Genomic DNA, 26250 nt, shown 5'->3' with positions numbered 1-26250 from the left:
ATCACAGGTATATGATAATTGTTGATTTAGTAATGGATGCAGGGACGTCTTCCCTTTATTGAACTGTGTTCCCATTGCTAAAGGCACAAGATAAGCAGGAAATTTGATTTGAAGCAATGAGTGAAGATATCTAAGGTAAAATGTTGGAAATAACTCATCAGGTTGTGATGGAAGGTCAATAAAATGTTGATGGTTTTGCTTTTCACTGCCAGGGGAAACTGCTGAGGCAGGTACAATTACAAGGTTTGTAAACCATTTAGACAGGTATGTGAACAGAAAGATATACACCAAAGGCACTGGTAGGACCAGCTCAGGTAGTTAGCTTGCTCAATTGGACAATTTAGTCTGAAGGGCCTGTTTCCATGCTGTCTGACTTGATGCTGCCCCAACTGCTGTGTTTTCAGAGCATCTGTAGTTTCTTGATTTCTCAATGCCTGTTCATGCCTCATTTTTATCTCTGTGTGTATGTAGATAATGTCCATCATCATCAGATAATGTCCACACAAGCCAAATTGTAGTAGCTCTAGGTATGCTAATCATTGGTGTAAGTGTTACAGTTGTTAATTAGAATTATATGCATTGTCTAATAGTTCCTCCTTTTCTTTTCCAAGCATCTAATTGTTAATATAACGGTTATGCAGTAGAACTTGTCTGCTTTTTGTTTTTATAGCATTGGAGTTGAATGTAGTTAAAGAAGAGAACAAACGATTGCAGCAGATCTATGACCGGCAGGAGAATTCAGCTGTAGATGCAATGAAGATGAATCGTGAGAAAAATGAATTGCATCAGACATTAATGTCACTGAGTGAAAATCTCGAAGATGCAGACAAAAGGATGTGGAAGGAAGAGATAAATGTGTCGAAGGCTAAGGAAATGGTGAGGAGATTGCATGATGCTCTTCAATGCAAGATTATATTCTTATTTAACTAATGGATTTTAGAATAAAGATGTTCAAAGCCAAATAGTGAGAGAAGACTGCGGTGTTCTGGAGTGTGCCTCTGGCTACGTGAAAAATAGCACTGCAAGTGATATGAGTCTCAGATTGAAAAGTTAGCCTTAATCATAATCAAGAAACAAATTTCTCACCTTTGATACAGTCCTACATGCTCCTTTTTTCAATTTTCTTATTGAATGACCTAAGTCTTGCCCTTCAATAGAAAATGAATAGTTTCTAGCTAACCTATTACTTGGACAAATAGTTTACTCTTAAAACCTATCTTCTGGGGTCAGTCTGAACCTGTCCAAGTGAGGTAAAACTCATCAAGACTCACAGAGCAAAATGACAGAGCTATTTTTATTAAATCTGCAAGGGTAAAAGGACCCTGATGGAAGTTATATACAGGCTTCCCAACAGTAATTGGGATGTGGACCACAGATTCCAATGGTAAATAGAAAAGGGTGATGTTATGATAGTCATGGGAGATTTTAACATTTGGTCATTTGGGAAAATCAGGTCGGTAATGGATCTCAAGAGTAAGTTTTTTTTTTGAAAGCCTACTAGGGAATGAGCTCTACTGGATTGGATGCTATGTAATGAACCAGAGGAAATTAGGGAGTTTGAGGTAAAAGAACCCTTAGGAGGCAGTAGATCACAAAGAACTGAGCTCAACTTGAAATTTGATAAGAAGAAAGTAAAGTCTGACGTAGTATTTCAGTGGAGTAAAGGAAATTACAGTGGTGTGAGAGAGGAGTGGGGCAAAGTAAAATGGAAGGAGTTGCTGTCAGGGACGACAGCAGAGCAGCAATGACATGAGTTTCTGGGAAAAATGAGGAAGATGCAGGATAGATGTATTCCAAAAACAAAGAAATACTCAAATGGCAAAATAGTACAGCCGTGGCTGACAAGGGAAAACAAAACTAGTATAAAAGCAAAAGAGAAGCATACAACAAAACAAAAATTAGGAAGATAGAGGATTGGGGAGCTTCTATAAACTTACAGAGAGCAAATAAAAGAATCATTAGGAGGAAAAAATGAAATATGAATGAAAGTTAGCAAACAATATCAAAGTGGATAGTAAAAGATTTTTCAAGTATGTTAAAAGAAAAGGGAAGAGAGAAGAGTGGGTGTAAGACTGCTAGAAAATGAGGCCAGAGAAATAATAACGGGGGACAAGGAGATGGCAGATGAACAAAATGAGTATTTGGCATCAGTCTTCACTGTGGAAGACACTAACAGTGTGCCAGATGTTGAAGGGTATGAGGGCAGAGAAGTGAGTGCAGTTACCAGTATTATTAAAAGGCTGAAAAACCTAAGGATACATAAGTCACCCTGACAAGATGAACTGTACCCTAGGGTTCTGTAGAGGTAGCAGCAGAGATTGTGAATGCATTAGTAATGATCTTTCAAAAATCATTGGACTTTGGCATGGTGCCAGAGGACTGGAAAATTTCAAATGTCACTCCACTCTTTAAGAAAGGAGGAGGCAGCAGAAAGGAAATTATAGACCAATTAGCCTGACCTCAGTGGATGGGAAAATGTTGGAGTCAATTGTTAAGGATGAGGTTATTGGCATACTTGGTGACACAGGACAAGATAGGACAAAGTCAGCATGGTTTCCTTAAGGAAGAATTTCGCCTGACGAACCTGTTGGAATTCTTTGAAGAGATTACACATAGGATAGATAAAGGGGATACAGTGGGTGTTGTTTATTTAGACTTTCAGAAGAACTTTGACAAGGTGCCACACATGAGGCTACGTACCAAGTTAAGAGCCCATGGTATTACAGGAAAGTTACTGGCATGGTTAGAGCATTGGCTGATTAGTAGGAGGCAGAAAGTGGGAATAAATGGATCCTTTTCTGGTTAGCTGCCAGTGACGAGTAGTGTTCTGCAGGGGCCAGTGTTGGGACCACTTCTTTTTATGCTGTACAGTCGGCCCTCCTTATCCACGGGTCCCGCAGATTCAACCAACTGCGGATCAGGAAAACCCGGAAGTTCCAACTCCAGCACTTGTTGTTTGAGCATGTACAGACTTTTTTTCTTGTCATTATTCCCTGAACAATGCAGTATAACAACTATTTACGTAGCATTTACATTGTATTAGGTATTATAAGTAACCTAGAGGTGATTTAAAGTATATGAGAGGATGTGCGTAGGTTACCACGGATCGGGATCAAAAAAAAACGGAAGTTCTCTTACTAAGTAAGTCGGAACAGGTACATCCGGTATTATTTAGCGTCAGTTAGTCAGACGTTTGTCTTAGTATATAGTATATATTTTACCTCATATGTATTTCAATAATTAAACCACTGTGTTGCTTAGTAATAACTGTAGCTTTCACTGGGGCAGGGCCTTTCTCACTTTATCCTTTAAAATTGTTCCTATATTGAGCAGGCTGGTGGCACAACGACATCGGCGCCGGACCCGGGAGCGGAGGTTCCCGGGTTTGAAACTAGTCGGGTCCAAGTACGCTTTCCATCCGTGCCGGATTGAGTGTCGAGACCACAACTCGACCTCATAAAATAAAGGGAAAATACTGCGAAAATGTCTGTGTGAGGAGTAGCGTGCCACACAGTCTCTCTCTCTCGCTCTGCGCCTTAGAAAAAGCCATGAAACATTCATCATCATGGATGCATGCACATGCAGACGTACATGCATACACATGCAGATGCACAAGCACAGACTCGCACGCACGCAGGCACATGCCAAAAAAAATATTGTTCCTATCGTTGATCGACTGTAGCCTAACGCGTTTCCAATGACCGATGGCGTTTCACCTCTTTCCGATCACTTTACTATTTCCACTTTATTTTCAGTCGTGTTTATTTTTGTGAACAGAAACACTGCGGATTCAGAGCTCCGCCGGGTCCTAAAGTCCACCGCACGGAGGCAGGTTAAATAAGGGCCGGGGCTCCACTGGGTCCTAAAGTCCACTGCACTGAGACAGGTTAAATAAGGGACTTGAGCATCCGCATTTTTTGGTATCGTGGGGGGTCCTGGAATCAATCCCCCGCGGATAAGGAGGGCCGACTGTGTATCAGATGGTGGAATAGATGGCTTTGTTGCCAAGTTTGCAGGTGTTAATGGTTAGGAAACAGGCTGCGGGAGGACTTGGACAGATTGGGAGAATGGACGAGAAAGTGGCAAATGGAATGTATGGTAGTGGGACTAAATGTGCAGACTAAATTCTAAACGGAGGAAAATCCAAAAAACTGTGATACAAATGGACTTTGGAGTCCTCGTGGAGAACGCTAATAGTTAACTTGCAGTGGTTTCTTTGGTGTAACTGGGCTGTGCAGGCTCTGGCTGAAAGGGCCTGTTACTGTGTTGTATCTCTAAAACTTGCAGGTGGTGAGGAAGGCAAATGCAATGTTAGCATTGATTTCAAGAGGTTTTGAATACAAGAGCAAGGATCTGATGCTGAGGCTTTATAAGACATTGGTGAGGCCTCAGCTTGAGTATTGTGAACAGTTTTGGACTCCTAAGAAAAGATGTGCTGGCATTGGAGCGGGATGAACGGAGGTTTACAAGGATAATTCCAGGGAATGAAAGGGTTATCATACAGGGAACTTTTGATGGCTCTGGGTATGTACTCGCTGGAATTTAGAAGAATGAAGGGAGAGCTCATTGAAATCTTTAAAATGTTGAAAGGCCTAGACAGAGTAGATGTGGAAAAGATGTTTCCCATGGTGGGGGAGTCTAGGACAAGAGGGTATAACCTCAGGATAGAGGGGCGTCCACTTAAAACAGAAATGCGGAGAAATTTCTTTAGCCAGAGGGTGGTGAATTTGTTACTCCAGGCAGCTCGGGAGGCCAGGTTGTTGGGTGTATTTAAGGCAGAGATTGATGGGTTCTTGATTGGACACAGCATCAAAGTTTATGGGAAGAAAGCTGAATAGTGGGGCTGAGGAGTGGAGAAAAAGATCAGCCATGATTGAATGGCGGAGAAGACACGATGGGCCAAATGGCCTAATGCTAGTCTAATTATCATCTAAATTTGAGCAGAAGGCACATATTTTAATAAGTAACAGCTTTCAACAAGGTTCCTCATGATAGGCTGATCCAGAAGATGGAGAATTGGTAGTCACCCTGGCCTTTAACTGGCAGTTGCCTTGTAATTTTGGATGATTTTGAACATAACTTTCTAGGGATCACTTGGGAGATTTTCCCCATGTCTATAGGAGGGCAGACTTAGCTACAGATCACATAATTTATCCTGGGCCATCTCATTTTATAAAGCAACAGTGACATTAATTGCAAATTGATTAATGCAGCCTCCCATTGAGTTTTATCAACTCGCTGTAAAACATTGATCTACTCAGTAAGAATGTTTCATGTTTGTCCATTAGCACACAAAAAAATAATTTGATTGAAGATTTTAATAGTGTGAAAAGTTTGTGAGGAGTTCTACTGCTGTAACTTTCATATTTTACCATTTTCTAATACTTTTGCAGATTGAACTAGTCATGCTGGTGTTATCTTAGTTAATTGTTAAGTTGCCTGTCTTTGACAGCAACTTGCCAGGTTAAAAGTATCAACACCCTTAAAAATTTCCTTGCAGCTCATGACCTTTTCAGAAAAGTTATTTGGAGCCCCTCCATTCTTCATGATGGAAATAAGTTTAATCAGTGTTTTGTCTGTGTTAATTTATCATGAATCAAGATTTAGGGTGGTACAGTAGAATAGTGGTTAGCATAACATTATTACTGCACCAGTGCCCCACTGATGTCTGTAAGGAGTTTGTCCATTCTCCTGAGACCACGTAGGTGTCTGTGGATGCTCTGGTTACCTCCCACATTCCAAAGACGTACAGGTTAGTAGGTTAATTGTTTTCTTTGGTGTAATTGGGCTGTGCAGTCTCTGGCTGGAAGGGCCTGTTACTGTGTTGTATCTCTAAAATAAGAACATACAAATAAAAACAAATTTCAAGAATTTCAAATGGCTATACATTTAGTATTTCCAAATTTTCATTTGCATTATCCTGAAAACTTACAAATTCTAGGAAGTGTATCACAGTCCATGTAATCTCATATTTTGATCTTTTGAGTCCAGGTGCCACTTGGTTCTAAGTTCTACATTGTAGTTCCCAGATCTTCAGGACTCCAGATGTGACCCTGTTTACAGGGTTTTTATTTTATCTCACTTTGAGGCTGGCATTATGTCGGGGTTATAATTTTGTTTTGTAAAAATCGGTGACACTTTAATGATCTATGTACATGAACCAGCTTTTTGCCTTGTGTCTTAAGTGACTTCGCAATACAGGTGTCCCCTGCTTTTTGAACGTTCGCTTTACGAAACCTCACTGTTACGAAAAACCTACATCAGTACCCTATTTTCGCTTTCAGAAGGTGTTTTCACTGTTACGAAAAAAAAAACTCAGCGCGCGATAAAAGGCAGCGCGCCCCGAGCAGCCGCTCTCCCCCAGATTCTCGCCGGCATTGCTCACACGAGCCTGTGAGCAGCCGTTTGCAAGATGACTTCTATGGTATTGGAAAAGCCTGAAAGAGCTCATAAGGATGTTACACTTAGGGTAAAACTAGACATAATTAAGTGTTTTGATCGTGGTGAACGAAGTAAGGACAACGTGAGTTTGGCTTGTGGAAGTTGACGAAGATGATGTTGAAGAAGTTTTGGCATCCCATCACCAAGAACTGACAGATGAAGAGCTGATGCAATTGGGGAAAAAAAAGGATAACAATCAAAACCGAATGAGTAATGATAAAGTACGACTTTAATTTTGAAAGGGTATGTTGGTTTAGAAGATATTTGCAGGATGGTTTGAGTCCTTATGAAAGAACTGTGTGATAGAAAAATACGCGAGGCTCAGCAGTCAAGCAAGCCTTCCACATCAGCCACAGCAGACGACGAACCTCGACCTTCGACATCGAGGCGGGCAGTCATAGGAGAAGATGAGCTGCCTGCTCTAATGAAAACAGGCGACGTGATGACACCCCAGTGTCCCACCACCCCAACCCCCAGGCCACGGACAGATACCGATTTGCGGAGAATGCAAAGGTAGCCGGGAGGCACACAGCACATCTTTAAGAAAAAAGCCGAAATAAACATGCTAATTAATTAGGTGCCATCCCACACGTAATTGTCGGCCCAGATCAGAGACGACGCAATGGGAAATCGGCACTGATCTGGGCCGACAATTACGGGCGGCACCTAATTAGCATGTTTGTTTCGGCTTTTTTCTTAAAGATGTGCTGTGTACCTCCCGGTTACCGCTGGACCCCTGCGTTCTTCACGGCAATGTATCGCTCAGCGGCCTGGAGGGTGGGGTGCCACTGCACCACCCAAACTCCCAACGACTCAGTCTAACACACTATCCTCAGTCTGCTCGGCGCTGTCCCGATTCCGGTAAGTAATACTACACTGTACATACATTATTTCTACTTTATTTTGGCTGTGTATTTTTACGTGTTATTTGGTATGATTTGGCAGCTTCATAGCTTAAAGGTTACTGGACAACGCTTGCGCCGTGTTTTTGCCAACAGCACTTGCGTGAGATTTTGGCTCCGGAGAACAGTTCGGTAATGATTGTGAAAAAGTATTTCTACTTTATGTAGGCTGTGTATTTATCATATCATTCCTGCTTTTACTATATGTTACTGTTATTTTAGGTTTTATGTATTATTTGGCATGATTTGTCAGGTTATTTTTGGGTCTGCGAACGCTCGCAAAATTTTCCCATATAGGTAAATGGTAATTGCTTCTTCACTTTACGACATTTCGGCTTACGAACCGTTTCATAGGAACGCTGTACCTTCGGATGGCGGGGGAAACCTGTATGCCTTAATTTTCAAATCATAACCTGGTTGTTCCCAGCTCTCCCTGTTTGACTGGAGATGCAAATTTTGAAGTAAAAACAGTGCTATTGGATTTGAGCTTGTTTGTTTGTTTTTTTTTGAAGCAACCTCCAGGACAATTAATGATTGGGTTGATTTCTATTTTCTTGTATATGATTGCAGAAAAGTTCTTCAAATGATCAGTTAAGCAGCTGGGTTGTTTCTCTGCAAATAGTGACTAAGTACATAGGATTGTTGGTTTTTTTTAAAAAATCAAATCCTTAGAAAGAGGTAACATAGGTTCAGAAGATGCAGAATCATTGTGAGTTAAGAAACTGCAAGGGTAAAATGACAGGCTTCCAATGTGGGCTACAAATTATAATGTGAAAAAGAAAAGACATGACAATGTTGAGATGATGATGGGGGATTTCAATAAGCCGGTAGATTGGGAAAATCAGGTCTGTGCTGGATCTCAGGAGAAGGAATTTGTAGGATGTCCACGAGCTGGCTTTTTAGAGCAGCAGGTGGTTGAGTCCACTGTGGGAATGGCAATTCTGGATTAAGTGTTAAGTAATAACCCAGATTTGATGAGGGAGTTTAAGGGAAACAAACCCTTTGGAGGCAGTGATCATAGTATTGTGAATTCATCCTGCAGTTTGAGAAGGAGAAACTAAAATGTATCAGTACTACAGTGGAGTAAAGAGAATTGGAGGCATGAGAGAGAAGATGTCCAAAGTTGATTGGAAGGGGCACCAGCAGGGATGATAGCTGAACAGTAGTGGCTGAAATTTCTGGGAGCCATTCTGAATGCACAGGAAAGATGCATCCCAAAGACGAAGTAGCATTCTAAAGGGCGGATGGGGCAACCATGACTGACAAGGGAAATCAAAGACAGTATAAAAGCAAAAGGTAGGGCGTATAATATAGCAAAAATTAGTGGGAAGATAAGAGGATTGGGGAGCTTTTAAAAAAACTTACTGAAGGCAACAAAAAAGCCATAAGGAGATGAAAGACAAAATATTGAAGGTAAGCTATCCAATAATATAAACAAGGGTACAAAAAGTTTTTTTTTAAGATTCATAGAGTAAAAGAGCTGAGAGTGGATATCGGACTGCTGGAAAATAAAATTAGAGAGGTAGTAAATGGGGAGAAAGAAGTGACAGATCAACTCAAGTATCTTGAATCAGTCTTCACTGGAAGACTCTAGCAGACTGTTAGAAATGCAAGCGTGTCAGGGGGCAGAATTGAGTGTCATTGCTATTAGTAAGGAGAAGGTGCTTGGGAAGTTGAAAGATCTGAAGGTAGGTAAGTCACCTGGACCAAATGGACTACACCTCAGGGTTCTGAAAAAGATAGCTGAAGAGATTGTGGATCTTTTAAGAATCACTAGATTCTGGAATGACACTCCAACAATAAGTACTCCATTTTTAGTACTGTCGGTGGGTGGGGTGGGGGTGGAGATGACCTGCCTGGGGGAAGCAACAGTGGCCACACCCATGGCACTGAGTCTAGCCCGGTGGCTCAGAGGGTAGGGAGTTGGTCAGCAGTAATAAGGGACTCTATAGTTAGGGTGACAGATAGGCGATTCTGTGGAGGTGATAAAGAAACAGCTGGTAGTTTGCCTCCCAGGTGCCAGGGTCCACGATGTTTCTGAATGTGTCCCAAATAACCTGAAAAGGGAGCATGAGCAGCCAGAAGTCATGGTACATATTAATACCAATGACATAGGTAGAAAAGGGGAGGAGGTCCTGAAAACAGAATGCAGGGAGTTAGGAAGGAAGCTGAGAAGCAGGATCTCAAGTGTAGTAATCTCAGGATTACTGTCTGTGCCACACAACAGTGATGATAAGAATAGAACGGGGTGACAGATAAATGTGTGGCTGGTGAATTGGAGCAGGGGTGGGGATTCAGATTTTAGGATAATTGGGATCTCTTCTGGAGCCGGTATGACCTATGCAAAAGGGACAGGTTGCACATGAATCCGAGGATGACCAATATTCTTGTGGATATGTTACAATAGCTGTTGAGAGTGCTTTAAACTAACATGGTAGGGGGATGGGAACCAGTATGATAGAGCTGAGGATGTGCCCGAAGGTTTACAAGTAGATGGTGGGTGTAACGTGAATGTAAGGAAGGACAAGCCAATGATTAGGTACAAATGCAGATAGAGCAGAGTGTTAAATTGTAACACAGAGCAAAATTGATAAGGACAAAGAATGCAGGACTTGAAGGTGCTGTATTTAAAAGCAGGTAGCATTCAGAATAAGGTGAATGAACTTGTGGCACAATTAGAGATTGTTTGGTATAACGTTGTCATCACTGAGTCATAGCTGAAAGAAGGCATAGCTTAACATCAAAGGATATACTTTGTATTGAAAGGACAGGCAGGAAAGCAGAGGTGGTGATGTGATTCTGTTGATAAGAGATGGAATTGCATCTTTAGAAAGGTGACAAGGTCAGAGAATGTTGAATCTTTGGGTGGAGTTAAACTGCAAGAGTAAAAATTACATTATGGGAATCATATATGTCTCCAAGTTGTTGCCAGGATGTGGGGTTGAGATTGCAAAGGGTGCTGGAAAAGATGTTTAATAATGGTAATGTTGCAATTGTAATGGGGGACTTCAATGTGCAAGGGAATTGGAAAAATGAGGTTGGTATCAGATCGCAAGAGAGAATTTGTTGGATGCCTATGAGATGGCTTTTTAGAGCAGCTTGTGCTTGAGCCTACTCGGGGAAAGGCTGTCTTAGATTGGGTGTTGTGTAATAACCCAGATCTTATTAAGGAGCTTAATGTAAAGGAACCCTTAGAGGGCAGTGATCTTAATATGATTGAATTCATGGAGCAATTTGAGAGGGAGGAACATAAGTCACATGTCGGTAATGGAATAAAGAGGAATACAGAGGCATGAGAGAGCAGCTTGCCCAGGGGGATACTGCTGAGAATGATGGCCGAGCAGAGGTGGCTGAAGTTTCTGGGAATAGTTTACAAGGTGCAGGATAGATATGTCCCAGAGTAGAAGTTCTCAAATGGCAGGGGTAGGCAACCGTGGCCGACAAGGGAAATTAGGGACTGCATAAAACCGGATGATTGGGAAGCTTTTAAAATCCAATAAAAGAGAACTAAAAAGCTATAAGAAGGGAAAAGATAAAATGAGGGCAACACACACAAAATGCTGGAGGAACTCAGCAGGCCAGACAGCATCTTTGGAAAAGAGTATAGTCGCCTTTTTGGGCCGAGACAGGCTGAAGAGGTCAACGTATAAGGAGTGCTTGGCAGCTTTGGGCCTGTATTCACTGGAATTTAGAAGAATGCAGGGGGGATCTCATTGAAACCTACCAAATGTTGAAAGGACTAGATAAGGTGGGTATCGAGAGGATGTTTCCTTTGGTGGGGTTATCCAGAGTTAGAGGACACAACCTCAAAATTTTGGAACAGAGGTAAGGAGGAATTTTTTTAGTCAGAGAGTAGTGAATCTGTCAAATGCTTTGCCACAGCCTGTGGTGGAGACCAAGTCTATGGGTATACTTAAAGCAGAAGTTGATAGTTTCCTAATCGGTCAGGCTATCAAAGGGTATGGCAGGAAGGCAGGTGTATGGGGTTGAGTGGGCTCTGGGATCAGTGCTGTTGGAATGGCAGAGCAAACTCAATGGGCTACATGGCCTAATTCTGCTCAAATGTCCAATGGTCGAATGGACTGGAAAATTGCAAATAGCACTCTTTAAGAAGGGAGGGAGGCAGAAGAAAGAAAATTATAGGCCAGTTAGCCTGACTTCAGTGATTGAAAAGATATTGTCTATTATTAGGGATCAGGTTTCAGGGTAATTGTAGGCACATGATAAAATCGGTCAAAGTAAGCTTGGTTTCCTTGAGGAGAAATCTTGCCTGACAATTCTGTTGGAATTCTTTGCGGAAATAACAGGCATGATAGACAAAGGAGAGTCAGTGGATGTTATTCATTTGTAGGCCAACTTATTGGGTATATTTAAGGTGGAGGTTGATAGATTCCTGATTAATCAAGGTGTCAAAGATTATTGGAAGAAAGCAAGAGAATAGGGTTGAGAGGGATAATAAATCAGCCACAATGGAATGGCAAAGCAGACCTGAATCTCTGATTCTGCTTCTATGTCGTATGGTCTTATGATTTGTGTACCCAAGTAGCATGCTAACTGTCTGTATCTGTTGAAACTTTTCATTGATATTAATCCTGTGATTGATCTATTGTTTAATCTCCTTTTGTTTTTGCCTTTCCTTTAGCTGGAAATCAAACTACAGGAATATCATACAACGGCTCGGAAGCTCAAACTAATCCCCAAAACAGCTGAAAATGCTCGAGGACGAGATTTTGAGATAAGTCTCATGGATATTGCCTCTGGGAAAGGGGATTTCTTACAAAAGACCCTAACAATAAGAGTAAAGCATTTTATAATACTTTTATATTGCCAAGTCTAACAAATGTGATTAGCATATATTACTTTGTAACATAGCAATAAGGGAATGATAAAAAACATTGAATCTGATGATTAATACAGAAGAGATGAATCACTTTATTTCTTTAAAGTAGTATGTGGAGCAGTTATCTCACAGTGTGTTTTATTACCAGAGAAATATTTTATAGGTAAGAGTTCACTGGATGAGTCCTTAGTCCAGATTTTGTTAGTTTTGCTCAGCATCATCTTGTTCTGTACTGAACAACTTTTCATCTACCACATACTGCCTTTTCTAGGTATTAGTTTATTAAACATTTCCCTGGAAAGCTTTCACTGTATTAACCCATTTCCTATCATAAGGAACCCAATGCTGTACTCAGTACAACAGATCTCATTGCCCTAGATAACTTAAGTAATCACCCTACTTTTGCCACCAGTTTTCCAAACAATGTGCAAAAAGATAGTGATCTTTCTTTACTATACTTGTCTTTATCATTTTGATGTCCTTTTTCTTTCACTTTTCTGTCTGAAAAAGAATATCTAGCAGAATGCAAATAAATCTCTTCTCTCTCTTTTGCAAATTAAAGTAAAAAATTGTTTACCCAAGCTATATTTCTGTCATTGGCAAAATGTATTTTACTTGTAAGTGGTCAGAGAGGTCATAAGTTAAGGGTGAAAGGTGAAATATTTAAGGGGCCTTGAGGGGGAGCTCCACTCACTCAGTATACCCGCAGAAATGGTGGGCGCAGGTTCGATTTCAACATTTAAGAGGAGTTTGGGCAAGTGCATAGATGTATGGAGGGCAATGGTCTGGGTGCAGATCGATGGTGCTGTGCAGAATAATAGTTCAGCATGGACTAAGTGGGCTGAAGGGCCTCCTGTGCAGTAATCTCTTTACTCCATTGACCTCCATGAATTCTTACACTACATACTGAATCTCCCCTTAACCTTCCTTCAGATAAGAAGAGTAACTTCAAACTTGACCAATCATTATCTGGTTCCATTCTACTAGTTCTCTGAACCTCTACAAAACTGTAACATTCTCACTGAATATAATGCACAGACATGAATTCAATACTCCAGCTGAGACCTCACTAATGATTTATTGAGGTTCCAGTTAAGATGGCACCAAGCTGCAGTCTCTGCTATTTCCTTCTTATTTCATAGGACTGAATTTGGGGACAGAGAAGGGTGTTCGTGATTAGGTTAGGATTTGGGGATAGTGGTTTGAGAAAGTTAAAGGTCAGATTTGTTTCTTGGGACGGGGATGTTAAGGAGACAGAGATCAGGCCTCTGCTCCGCATTTGAAGCCTAGTGATGGGGATGGCTGACAAAGGACATCTGGAACTAGGCCTTGATTTGCCCTTAAAGTCCAGCAATGTGTACATTGCTGCTCCACTCGTGTTCAAACTTCAGCGACGTGGACTTTGGGATGAAGGATATCTGGAGACTAGGTTTCCGCTCTGCACTCTACGGTCAGTGATGCAGACAGATGTCAGAGGACAACTGAGGATGTTGGGCTGTCCCAAGTTAGTCTCAGGAATAGAAGTCTGTGTGAGCAGGAGGCACGAGGGCTGGTCAGTTGGCAAGCCCAGAGACTGAGCCTGGAATTTGGTTCCTGTCATCGTCTAGTCCAGGGGTCAATACTGAAGATTGAAAGTTGATCTGGTCCAGAAGTTGAAGCCTAGAGGTCCCAAGGCTAGTCCTAAAGTTCCAATTTCAAAAGTAAATTTATTATCAAAGTACACTTGTCACCATATGCAATCCTGAGATTCATTTCTTACGGACATACACAATAAATCCAAGAAACACAGAAGAATCAATGAAAGACCACACCCAACAGGACAGACAAACAACCAACGTGCAAAAGACAACAAACTGCAAATACAAAAGATACCAAAACCTAATAAATGAGTATCAAGAACACGAGGTGAGGAGTCCTTGAAAGTGAAACAGGTTGTGAGAACAGTTTAGTGTTGGGGTCAAGTGAAGTTACCCCTCTGATACAAGAGCCTGATGGTTGATGGGTAATAACTGTTCCTGAACTTGGTGGTGTGGGTCCTGAAACACCTGTACCACCTTCCTGATGGCAGCAGTGAGAACGGAGTTGGGGGGTCCTTGAGAATGGGTACTGTTTTCTTCTGATAGCACTCTGTATAGATGTGCTCAGTAGGGGGAGGGCTTTTACCTGTGATGGACTGGGCCATATCCTCTACTTTTCATAGGATTTTCCATTCAAAGGCATTGGTGTTTCCATACCAGGCCGTGATGCAACCAGTGAATATACTCTTCGCCACACATCCATAGACATTTTAGATGTCATGCCAAATCTTTGCAGACTGAGGATGTAGAGGCGTTTCCACACTTTCTTCATATTAGCACTTCCGTGCTGGACCCAGAACAGATCCTTTGCAATGATAACACAGAGGAATTTAAAGTTGCTGGTCCTCTCTACCTATGATGCCCTGATGAGGACTGGCTCATGGACCTCCAGTTTCCTCCGCCTGAAGTTAATAATCAATCTCCTTGGTTTTGCTAACATTGAGTGAGAAGTTGTTGTGGCAGCACTCAGCCAGATTTTCAATCTCTCTCCTAATTGCTGATTCGTCTCCACTGCTGATTTGGCCAATGACAGTAGCGTTTTCAGTAAACTTAATTATGGCATTGGAGCTGAGCATGGCCTCACAGTCATAAGTATGACGTGAGTAGAGCAGAGGATTAAGCATCCAGCCTTGTGGTGCACCTGAGCTGATGGGAGTTGTGGAGATGTTGCCAATCCGAACTGAGTTCTGCAAGTGAGGTAATCGAGGATCCAATTGCACCCAGAGGTATTGAGGCCTAGGACTTGAAACTTATTGATTAGTTTTGAGGGGATGATAATATTGAATGCCAAGCTGAAGTTGATGAAGAGCATCCTGATGTATACATCTTTGTTGTCCAGGTGTTCCAGGGTTAAGTTGGAGGACTGTCAGTGATTGTGGGTGAGAGGGAGGAAAGAGGCTTGTTTTGCTGTTGTTTTGTTGCTTGTTGTGTTTTGTGGTGTTCTGCCAGGCATTGTGGGCATCCTATTTTGGTGCTGGAATATGGCAACACTTGCGGGCTGCTTCCATCACACCCTGGGCATGCTGGTTGTTAACACGAGCGACACATTTCACTGTATGTTCTGATGTACAGGTGATAAAGGTTGAGTGTATCTTCTTATCATTTACTCTGCAACTTGGATTGTTGTGTATTTAATTTACTGAAATAACACTCACGTTTTGACATTGCACAGATTATACACTTTTGCAGCTATTAGTTTAGATTTATCTGATCAAGGTTATAGGAGCTGACGTGGCACTGGTGGTCTAAATGGCCAGCTTTATGTAGATAATGAGATGTTTGTGTTGCAGACAGTGGGAAAAGTTGTCCAAGTAGGTTGTTAATCAGATGGGACTTTGGACATAGCAGTGCCAAATGGAAGCTAATCCCAAGAACTGCCAGGTGGTACATTTTCGGAAGACAAACAAGGAAGGATAGTAATTGGATAACTATGCATAATATTCCAAATGTGGCCTAAGAAATGTTTTACTAAGCTGTGAAGTGATCTCCTAGCTCCTGTATTCTATGCTACAGCTGATGAAGGCAAGCATCCTATATGCCTATTGTTGTACCCAGTCTATCCATCTATATTGCTGCTTTCTGGTCACTGCAAAATTTCACCCCAAGATGTCTCTGTACACAAATGCTCCTAACTCTTGATGCTTAGTCAGGATTTGACCTCCCAAAATACATTAAATTCCATCATCAACGCTTCATGCAATTTTCCTATTGTTTCTGTAATATTGTTAAATAATATGGCTTGTCATTCACAACACCACTAACTCTTGTGCCATCTGCAAATGCACTAATTATACCTCCTACATTCACATTCAAATTGTTAATCTATATCACAAACAGCAAAGGTCCAAGCACCAATTCCTATAACACACCATCAGTTGTTGTTTGTCGTTTATTTCCGATGTGTTTTTCTTACAATAACAACAATAATTAAATTGATCAAAGTTATTAAAAAGTGCAAGGAGAGGGTGGACATTGTTTCCAGAAATTAAGTGAGGAGGCATTTTGGTATAGATGCTACAACAGGAATGCTAAGTGATAGAGTGTGTCTTCAAGCAGGACAATTGTGTGTTAAGAAGCAAATTTAAAATATGGGAGTACACTGAATTAGTTACAATTCAAGATGGCATTTTTGGATTTTTTAACTGGACTGAAAGGTCAAAAGAATTCTGTTATAATAATCTCTTAGTTTCATGTGACCTGTCATTATTTCTGCAGCATGACCTAGTGGCACTATTAAAGGAGCAAAATAAAGAAATTCAACATTTGAGAAATAAGCTGATGAATGTGCAAGAGGCCAATGAACAAGTATGAAGATCATTATTGCTATAAATTCAGTGAAGCACTCTTTATACACAATTTGGCTGGATGTGTTAAATGGGAGTTTTCTGCTGAACATAATTTTTCTCATCTAGGTTCAGGCCATGATAGATGACAAAGCAAATGATTTAAAAATGTTAAGAGAACAAATTCGTAAAGTGGATGAAACCATGGAACAAGAAAAGGAGGTAATTTGCTTCAGTTATGTGGAGATTTAAAATGATTGAACTTGTACCTTTAATGTTCCATTATGAGAGCACTTACTACCAAGCTCAACAGTAGCTTTTATTCCGCTGTTAAAGACGTACTTTTTGTACAATGAAATGGGCTTGATGTCACAATCTACTTGTTTTTATCTTGCACTTTATTTTGTAGCTTTTATACCTTATTCTGAATTGCTATTGCTATTCCTTGTCCTACCTCTACATTTTGTGTAATAATTTTGCTTTGTATGAACAGTATGCAAGACAAGCTTTCCATTGTATCTTAGTACATGTGACAATAATAAACCATTACTAATTTTCAAGAAGGGAAATATGATTGTTGTGTATGTGGCCTGGCTACACAACAATGCTATTAATAAAAATGCTGGCGACGGGAGCTAAGTTTCATGGTTCTTTACTGGTAGAAACCTAACTCAGAACACATGCGTACAGATCAATACGCACCTAATAGCGCATGCTCAATATGCACCTTATAGCGCATTCAACGACATGTTACTACAACATAAAGTAGTCCCCTATTATACTGTAGGCTATACAGTACACTCCCCTTTTATTTTAATAGTGTATCAACTTTTTTTTTTACTGGGGGCAGTATGCTAAACAAATGTTTACCCCTAACATAGGAACGCCTACCATTTGTTTACTTAGTAACTTAATAATATCAAATTATAACAAGGTAACGTAATAATATCAAATTATAACAGGCCTTTCTTTTTTACTTTTGGTCTAAGAGACTCTGGGGAGGTCTCCTCTGCCTCTCCGAGTAAAGTCTGACTTGAAAAGTTTGCTTCGGGGAATGAGTCTCCACAGGTACCTCAGGTGGGTCCTCAGCACTGATGACAGGCTTATCCATGGAGGAGGCTGATGTGGTCACAGCAGGAGTGTTTGCTTCTATGTCCGGGGAGTCCAGGCAAGGTGTTGTTCTGTTTTTCACCTGAGCATTCAGGAATTGATCCACATGACGTGCTTCTATGTCATGAGAGTCCGGGCAAGATGTTTTTTTCACCCGAGCATCCAGGATTCGGTCCACGTGCTGTCTCCATACGTTCTCTCCTACCTGTACACTATGCGTCAGTGGCCTGTCTATGGCGGAAATTATACCTGGCTGCCACTTTTTAGTCCGGTAATCACATGCAAGAACTGACTGTCCCACACTGAAGCTCCGTGTTCACTTAGCATTCTAGTGTTTGAACTGTCTGTTCTCCACATCACGCCGTACATTTCGTTTGAGAAGATCCATGCGGGACCTCAGGTTCCTGTTCAAAAACATCATCACTGGAGTCTGGTTAGTGGTTGCATGTACTGCATTACGATAGGCAAGGAGGAAGCCGTCCATCTTGTGTTGTAGTGGTTGATTTTCGCTGTCCCTTGCCTTAAGGGCTTTCGTGTATGTCTACAAATCTTTCTGCCAAGCCGTTTGTGGATGGATAGTAAGGAGCCGATGTAAAGTGCTTGATTCTATTGTTCTTCACAAAACTTTGCACTTCTTCAGAGACAAATTGTCGTCCATTGTTTGTGCAGATTTGTTCTGGTATGCCACTCCTGGCGAACATGGTCCTCAGCACTGTAATGGTCTTTTCCGATGTGGTTGTCTTCATTTTGATGACCTCTGGCCATTTGGAAAGTGCATCAACGGCGATTAAAAGGATAGAGTCCATGAATGGTCCAGCAAAGTCGATGTGCACTCGTTGCCATGGTGATGAGGGCCACTCCCACAGATGGAGAGGGGCTTGTGGTGGTGTGTTCTGGATCTTTTGACATCCTGGGCAGTTCTTGGTCACATCCTCAATCTGTTTATCGATTCCCGGCCACCATACATATGCATGGGCAAGACCTTTCATCTTCACAGTACCCGAATGCCCCTTGTGCAGTTCCTCCAGCACTCTGGTGCGTAGCTTGGGAGGAATCACAACTTGTGAGCCACACATTAATGTTCCTCGACTTACTGACAACTGCTCCCTCCTCGTTGAGAAGGCTGGAAACAGTGTGTTACCCCGCGCTGGCCATACCTTTACCGTGATGTCATACACCTTTGACAACGTAGGGTCATTGCGTTTTTCCCTTTCAATGAGGCTGTTTGTTACTGGTAATTGTTCAACTATTGTTATGTGAAAGAATTCTGCCGAATCCATTTGCGTCGTTATCCTGGAAGTCAGCAGTGGTAAACGTGACAACCCATCTGCGTTGCCATGTTGCTTGGTCCCCTTGTGTTCAGTGTCATACCTGTGACCTCCTAAGAACAGCGACCATCGCTGCAGCCTTTGTGCTGTCATCACTGGAACACCTTTTCTTGGATTGAAGATTGACTTGAGAGGTTGATGGTCAGTCAACAGGGTAAACTTTTGTCCATACAGGTAGTGACTGAATTTCTTGACTCCCCACACGAGGCTTAGGGCCTCTCTGTCAATCTGTGCGTAGTTGCGTTCAGCTGAAGTTAGCATTCTTGAGGCAAAGGCTATTGCTCTTTCTGAGTCATCTGGAAACTTGTGCGATAACGCAGCTCCTATCCCATGGGGCGAGGCATCACAAGCTAGTCGGATTGGTAAGGAGGGGTCATAGTTCGTGAGTCCCATTCTAAAGTTATGAGTCTTTTAGTTTCTTGAAATGCTTTTTCACAGTTCTCAGTCCATTTCCACTGTGTTTCTGTCTGTAATAGTGCATTTAGTTGGTGTAGGACTGTGGCTTGGTTAGGCAAGAACTTGTGGTAATAGTTCACTTGTCCAAGATGTGTCTCAGCTGAGAACACATTTTTGGGTGGTGGTACCTTAAGCACCGCTTCTATCTTGAGGATGTGTAAACCATCCTTGTTGAGCACATGCCCACAGTATGAGATTTCCTTTTTGAAAAATTCACATTTCTGTCGATTAGCTCTGAGCCCATATTCTTGTAACCTGGTGAGCACTTGTTTAAGGTGAGACAGATGTTCGTCATCATCTTTGCCAGTGACAATGATATTATCCAGGTAACACTGAGTCCCTGGAATCCCCTGCAGGACCTGGTCTATTGCCCTTTGCCAGATTGCAGGAGCTGATGCTATCCCAAACACCAATCTGTTGTACTGGTAGGGTCCTTTGCGTGTATTTATTGTCAGGTATTTCTTAGATGTTTCACCTATTTCCATTTGGAGACCAGGCTGGGTCAAATCGATTTTTGTGAAATGTTCCCCTCCTGACAGGGAAGCAAAGATGTCCTCAATACGAGGTAGAGGATACTGTACTGTGCGGAGAACTGGGTTAACAGTCACTTTAAAGTCACCACATATGCGCACCTTGCCTGGTTTTCCTGGTTTTGTGCTGGAGGTTTTTCTTCATCACTGGAACAATAGGCGTGGCCCATTCACTCCAATCCACCTTCGACAGGACCCCAGTCTGCTCCAGATTTTTCAGCTCAGCCTCTACTGTAGGACAGATTGCATATGGCACTGGTCTGGCTTTGTGAAATTTTGGATGTGCATTGTCCTCGATCTCAGTCTTTGCCTTCATGTGTTGAAGTGTTCCTATTCCTTTCATGAACACTTCCTCAGAGTCAGCAAGTACTTGCGACAGTCGCTCAGCTGTAGCCTTGCTGCCCTCCTTTACTGGCACATCTAGTGCCTTAATGGTGTGCCAATCCAACTGAATTTTCCTGAGCCATTCACGTCCCTGCAATGGTGGTCCTCCATTTCTCAGTACATAGAGGTTAAGTTGCTGTGTTTTACCTCTGTGGGTCACTGTCACTTTAATTTGCCTTTGGGGATGCACTTTCTGTCCTGTGTAAGTCTTTAGCAGTAGTTTATTTCGTTTCAGAGGTATGTGCGAAAACAGTTGTTCATAGTCGTGTACAGAGATCACTGTTAAAGCTGAGCCTGTACCCAACTCATTTTCAGACTCATGCCTGCCACTCGTGGAGTGATCCATATTACTCTTCGATCATCTGTCTCTTTCACGCTGTGAAGTTGCAGACAAGACAATTCACTTTCGTCTGAGTCGTTTTCATCAGAACTGCCTTCTTTCATTTTGTTTAAATTATTGTATTTTCCTTTCTGGGGTTTCTTGTTTCTCTGTATTCTGTCCCTTTTCTGCTGTTTACTAGCTTTGCAAATGCTGCCAATATGGCCCTGTTTGCCGGAGTTTCTGCGTTCTTTGTCTTTAAACACTCAGGGTCATGTGACATGTTCCCACAACGGTAACATTTCTTTCCTTCATTTCTGCTCAGTGACATTTTATTCGTAGCATATTCCAGAGGTTTTTGTTGTATCTCTGAAGCACCTCATGTGGCTGTTTCTAATGATATTGCAATGTTCAGTGTCTTCTCTAAGGTAAGGCCTCTTTCACACAGGAGCTTCTTCAGTGTGGTTTCACAGTGCATGCCACACACTAATCTGTCCCTCAATACGTCCGATAGACCAGCTCCAAATTGACAATGTTCTGATGATTTGTGCAATTCAGCACAGTATGGTGGCATTACTGGTCAGGGATACTATTACAGCTAAAGAAAGGGTGGGTAATGTAGCAGGATCCTCTTTTGAGTCAGTGTGGGTAGAAGTCAGGAACAGGAAGGGAGCAGTTACTCTATTGGGAGTATTCTGTAGGCCCCCTGGTAGCAGCAGAGATACCAAAGAGCAGATTGGGAGGCAGATTTTAGAAAGGTGCAAAAATAACAGGATTGTTATCATGGGTGACTTTAACTTCCCTAATATTGATTGGCACCTGATTAGTTCCAATGGTTTAGATGGGGCAGAGTTTGTTAAGTGTGTCCAGGATGGATTCCTGTCACAGTATGTTGACAGGCCAACTAGGGGAAATGCCATACTAGATCTAGTATTAGGTAAGGAACCGGGTCAGGTCACAGTTCTCTCAGTGGGTGAGCATCTGGGGGACAGTGACCACCGCTCCCTGGCCTTAAACATTATCATGGAAAAGGATAGAATCAGAGAGGACAGGAAAATGTTTAATTGGGGAAGGGCAAATTAGGCTATAAGGCTAGAACTTGTGGATGTGAATTGAGATGAAGTTTTTGCAGGGAAATGTACTATGGACATGTGGTCGATGTTTAGGGATCTCTTGCAGGATGTTAGGGATAAATTTGTCCTGGTGAGGAAGATAAAGAATGGTAGGGTGAAGGAACCATGGGTGACAATTAAGGTGGAGAATCTAATCAGGTGGAAGAAGGGAGCATACATGAGGTTTAGGAAGCAAGGATCGGATGGGTCTATTGTGGAATATAGGGTAGCAAGAAAAGAGCTTAAGGGGCTGAGGAGAGCAAGAAGGGGGCATGAGAAAGCCTTGGTGAGTAGGGTATGGAAAAACCCAAGGCATTCTTCAATTATGTGAAGAATAAAAGGATCACAAGAGTGAAGATAGGACCGATTAGAGATAAAGATGGGAAGATGTGCCTGGAGGCTGTGGAAGTGAGCGAGGTCACTTCCACAATGAGAGGAAATTTGATGACGGTGAGAACAATATGAGTGAAGTTGATGTTCTGGAGCATGTTGATATTAAGGGAGAGGAGGTGTTGGAGTTGTTAAAATACATTAGGACGAATAAGTTCCCAGGGCCTGACGGAATATTCCCCAGGCTGCTCCACGAGGCGAGGGAACAGATTGCTGAGCCTCTGGCTAGGAGCTTTATGTCCTCATTGTCTACGGGAATGGTACCGGAGGATTGGAGGGAGGTGAATGTTGTCCCCTTGTGCAAAAAAGGTAGTAGGGAGAAGAGGGTAATTATAGACCAGTGAGCCTTACGTCTGTGGTGGGAAAGCTGTTGGAAATGATTCCTAGAGATAGGATCTATGGGCATTTAGAGAATCATGGTCTGATCAGGGACAGTCAGCATGGCTTTGTGAAGGGCAGATCGTGTCTAACAAGCCTGATAGAGTTCTTTGAGGGGGTGATCAGGCATATAGATGAGGGTAGTGCAGTAGATGTGATCTACATGGATTTTAGTAAGGCATTTGACAAGGTTCCACATGGTAGGCTTATTCAGAAAGTCAGAAGGCATGGGATCCAGGGAAGTTTGGCCAAGTGGATTCAGAATTGGCTTGCCTGCAGAAAGCAGAGGGTCGTGGTGGAGGGAGTACATTCGGATTGGAGGGTTGTGACTAGTGGTGTCCCACAAGGATTGGTTCTGAGACCTCTACTTATCGTGATTTTTATTAACAACCTGGATGTGGGGGTAAAAGGGTGGGTTGGCAAGTTTGCAGACAACACAAAGGTTGATGGTGGTGTGGATACTGTAGAGGATTGTCGAAGATTGCAGAGAGAGATTGATAGGATGCAGAAGTGGGCTGAGAAGTGGCAGATGGAGTTCAACCTGGAGAAGTATGAGGTGGTACACTTTGGAAGGACAAACTCCAAGGCAGAGTACAAAGTAAATGGCAGGATACTTGGAAGTGTGGAGGAGCAGACAGATCTGGGGGTACATGTCCACAGATTCCTGAAAATTGCCTCACAGGTAGATAGGGTAGTTAAGAAAGCCTATGGAGTGTTAGCTTTCATAAGTCGAGGGACAGAGTTTAAGAGCTGCAGGGTAATGATGCAGCTATAGAAGACTCTGGTTAGGCCACACTTGTCCAGTACTATGTCCATTTCTGGTTGCCTCACTATAGGAAGGATGTGGAAGCATTAGAAAGGGTACAGAGGAAATTTACCTGGATGCTGCCTGGTTTCGAGAGTATGCATTATGATCAGAGATTAAGGGAGCTAGGGCTTTATTCTCCGTAGAGAAGGAGGATGAGAGGAGACAAGATAGAGGTATACAATATTTTAAGAGGAATAGATACAGTAGACAGCTAGCGCCTCTTCCCCAGGGCACCACTGCTCAATACAAGAGGACATAGTCATAGTCATGCTTTATTGATCCTGGGGGAAATTGGTTTTCGTTACAGTTGCACCATAAATAATAAATAGTAATAAAACTATAAATAGTTGAATAGTAATATGTAAATTATGCCAGGAAATAAGTCCAGGACCATCCTAATGGCTCAGGGTGTCTGACCCTCCAAGGGAGGAGTTGTAAACTTTGCTGGCCACAGGTAGGAATGACTTCCTATGACGCTCTGTGTTGCATCTCGGTGGAATGAGTCTCTGGCTGAATGTACTCCTGTGCCCGACCAGTACATTATGTAGTAGTTGGGAGACATTGTCCAAGATGGCATGCAACTTAGACAGCATCCTCTTTTCAAACACCACTGTTAGAGTCCAGTTCCATCCCCACAACACCACTGGCCTTACGAATGAGTTTGTTGATTCTGCTGGTGTCTGCTACCCTCAGCCTGCTGCCCCAGCACACAACAGCAAACATGATAGCACTGGCCACCACAGACTCGTAGAAAATCCTCAGCATCATCCGGCAGATGTTAAAGGACCTCAGTCTCCTCAGGAAGTGGAGATGGCTCTGACCCTTCTTGTAGACAGCCTCAGAGTTCTTTGACCAGTCCAGTTTATTGTCAATTCGTATCCCCGGGTATTTGTGATCCTCCACCATGTCCACACTAACCCCTTGGATGGAAATATGGCTTTAAGGTAAGGGGTGGGAAGTTCAAGGGGGATATTATAGGAAGGTTTTTAACTCAGAGAGTAGTTGGTACGTGGAATGCACTGCCTGAGTCTGTGGTGGAGGTAGATACACTAGTGAAATTTAAGAGACTACTAGACAGGTATATGGAGGAATTTAAGGTGGGGGGTTATATGGGAGGCAGGGTTTGAGGGTTGGCACAACATTGTGGACCAAAGGGCCTGTATTGTGCTGTACTGTTCTACGTTCTAATATTCTGAAATGCTTTCATTTTTGCTTTATGATTCCATTTGTGAAATTTAAATCTTTCAGCAATGACGAGTGGTTTGGGATTTAAATGCTGTTGGAGAGTGACTACTAATTGCTTGAACGTTTTGTCAGCTGGCTTTTCAGAGGTTAACAAGCTCCATAGCAGCCTGTATGTTTTTGCTCCCATAATACTGAGTAAGACGCTGGCTTTCTTTAGCATCACAATATAACTCCACTCTTTCAACGTAAGTTGCCCAGTCTTCAATGCTACTATCAAATGCTGTAATGGTTCCAATCACCGTCATCTTTGTTATGTTAATTTAGCCCCATTCTCCCTTTTTTGACTCACGTGACCTTTTTGCTACCGCCACGAGCGTACTCCGTCTAGATGTGTGTGTATCGCTCCTTTTTATCTCTCTTTTGGGGCAGATAGACCCTCAGCCCCTAGGGGTCAGCGCCGGCTGTGGCCTCGGCAGAATGTTCTGCGGATCCGACTGTGTCGCTTGGTCTCTTAATGTTCCCGACCCTGGCTGTGCTCCTGCTTCCTTAGCTCGTACCTTGCTGTCTTCCTCCGACTTTTGTTTTCAATTAAAACACAGCGTTCCAATACAATGTCGGTTCATTAACCTCGTTGCCACTTTGTTGTGTATGTGGCCTGGCTACACAACAATGCTATTAATAAAAACGCTGGAGATGGGAGCTAAGTTTCATGGTTCTTTACTGGTAGAAACCAAACTCAGAACACACGTACAGATCAATACGCGCCTAATAGCGCATGCTCAATATGCACCTAATAGCGCATTCAACAATGTGTTACTACAACATAAAGTAGTCTACTGATGTCTACTATAAGCTTACTGACTCTTACAGCTACCTGGACTATTCCTCTTCTCACCCTGTCTCTTGCAAAAATGCCATTCCCTTCTCGCAATTCCTCTGTCTCCGCCGCATCTGCTCTTAGGATGAGGCTTTTCATTCCAGGGCAAGGGAGATGTCCTCCTTTTTTAAAGAAAGGGGCTTCCCTTCCTCCACCATCAACTCTGTTCTCAAATGCATCTCCCCCATTTCATGCACATCTGCTCTCACTCCATCCTCCTGCCACCCCACTAGGCATAGGGTTCCCCTAGTCCTCACCTACCACCCCACCAGCCTCCGGGTTCAACATATTATTCTCCGTAACTTCCACCACCTCCAACTGGATCCCACCACTAAGCACACCTTTCCCTCCCCACCCCCTGTCTGCTTTCTGCAGGGATCGCTCCCTACGCGACTCCCTTGTCCATTCGTCTCCCCCATCCCTCCCCACCGATCTCCCTCCTGGCACTTATCCTTGTAAGCGGAACAAGTGCTACACATGCCCTTACACTTCCTCCCTTACCACCATTCAGGGCCCCAGACAGTCCTTCCAGGTGAGGCGACACTTCACCTGTGGGTCGGCTGGGGTGATATACTGCGTCCGGTGCTCCCGATGTAGCCTTCTATATATTGGCAAGACCCGACGCAGACTAGGAGATCGTTTTGCTGAACACCTATGCTCTGTCCGCCAGAGAAAGCAGGATCTCCCAGTGGACACACATTTTAATTCCACATCCCATTCCCATTCTCATTCTGATGTATCTATTCATGACCTCCTCTACTGTAAAGATGAAGCCACACTCAGGTTAGAGGAACAACACCTTATATTCCGTCTGGGTAACCTCCAACCTG

The 26250-nt window shown here is 42.6% G+C and overlaps 1 protein-coding gene across 2 annotated transcripts in view; it reads left to right on the top strand.

The window, feature by feature from the left end:
- The window catches only part of ndc80 (NDC80 kinetochore complex component), a 127948-nt gene that overhangs the window by 81037 nt on the left and 20661 nt on the right, over window positions 1-26250 (top strand). For both annotated transcript variants that reach the window (XM_072268277.1, XM_072268278.1), the window contains exons 11-14: window positions 671-876; window positions 11986-12141; window positions 16476-16565; window positions 16673-16765. In XM_072268277.1, coding sequence (XP_072124378.1) covers window positions 671-876; window positions 11986-12141; window positions 16476-16565; window positions 16673-16765 — 545 coding nt within the window. The remainder of the gene's footprint in view (window positions 1-670; window positions 877-11985; window positions 12142-16475; window positions 16566-16672; window positions 16766-26250) is intronic.

The sequence above is a fragment of the Mobula birostris genome, chromosome 9 (assembly GCF_030028105.1).
Source record: "Mobula birostris isolate sMobBir1 chromosome 9, sMobBir1.hap1, whole genome shotgun sequence".
In the NCBI taxonomy this organism is placed as follows: domain Eukaryota; kingdom Metazoa; phylum Chordata; class Chondrichthyes; order Myliobatiformes; family Myliobatidae; genus Mobula; species Mobula birostris.
The sequence above is the reverse complement of the archived record's forward strand: the minus strand, read 5'-3'. Positions and strand labels throughout refer to the sequence as shown.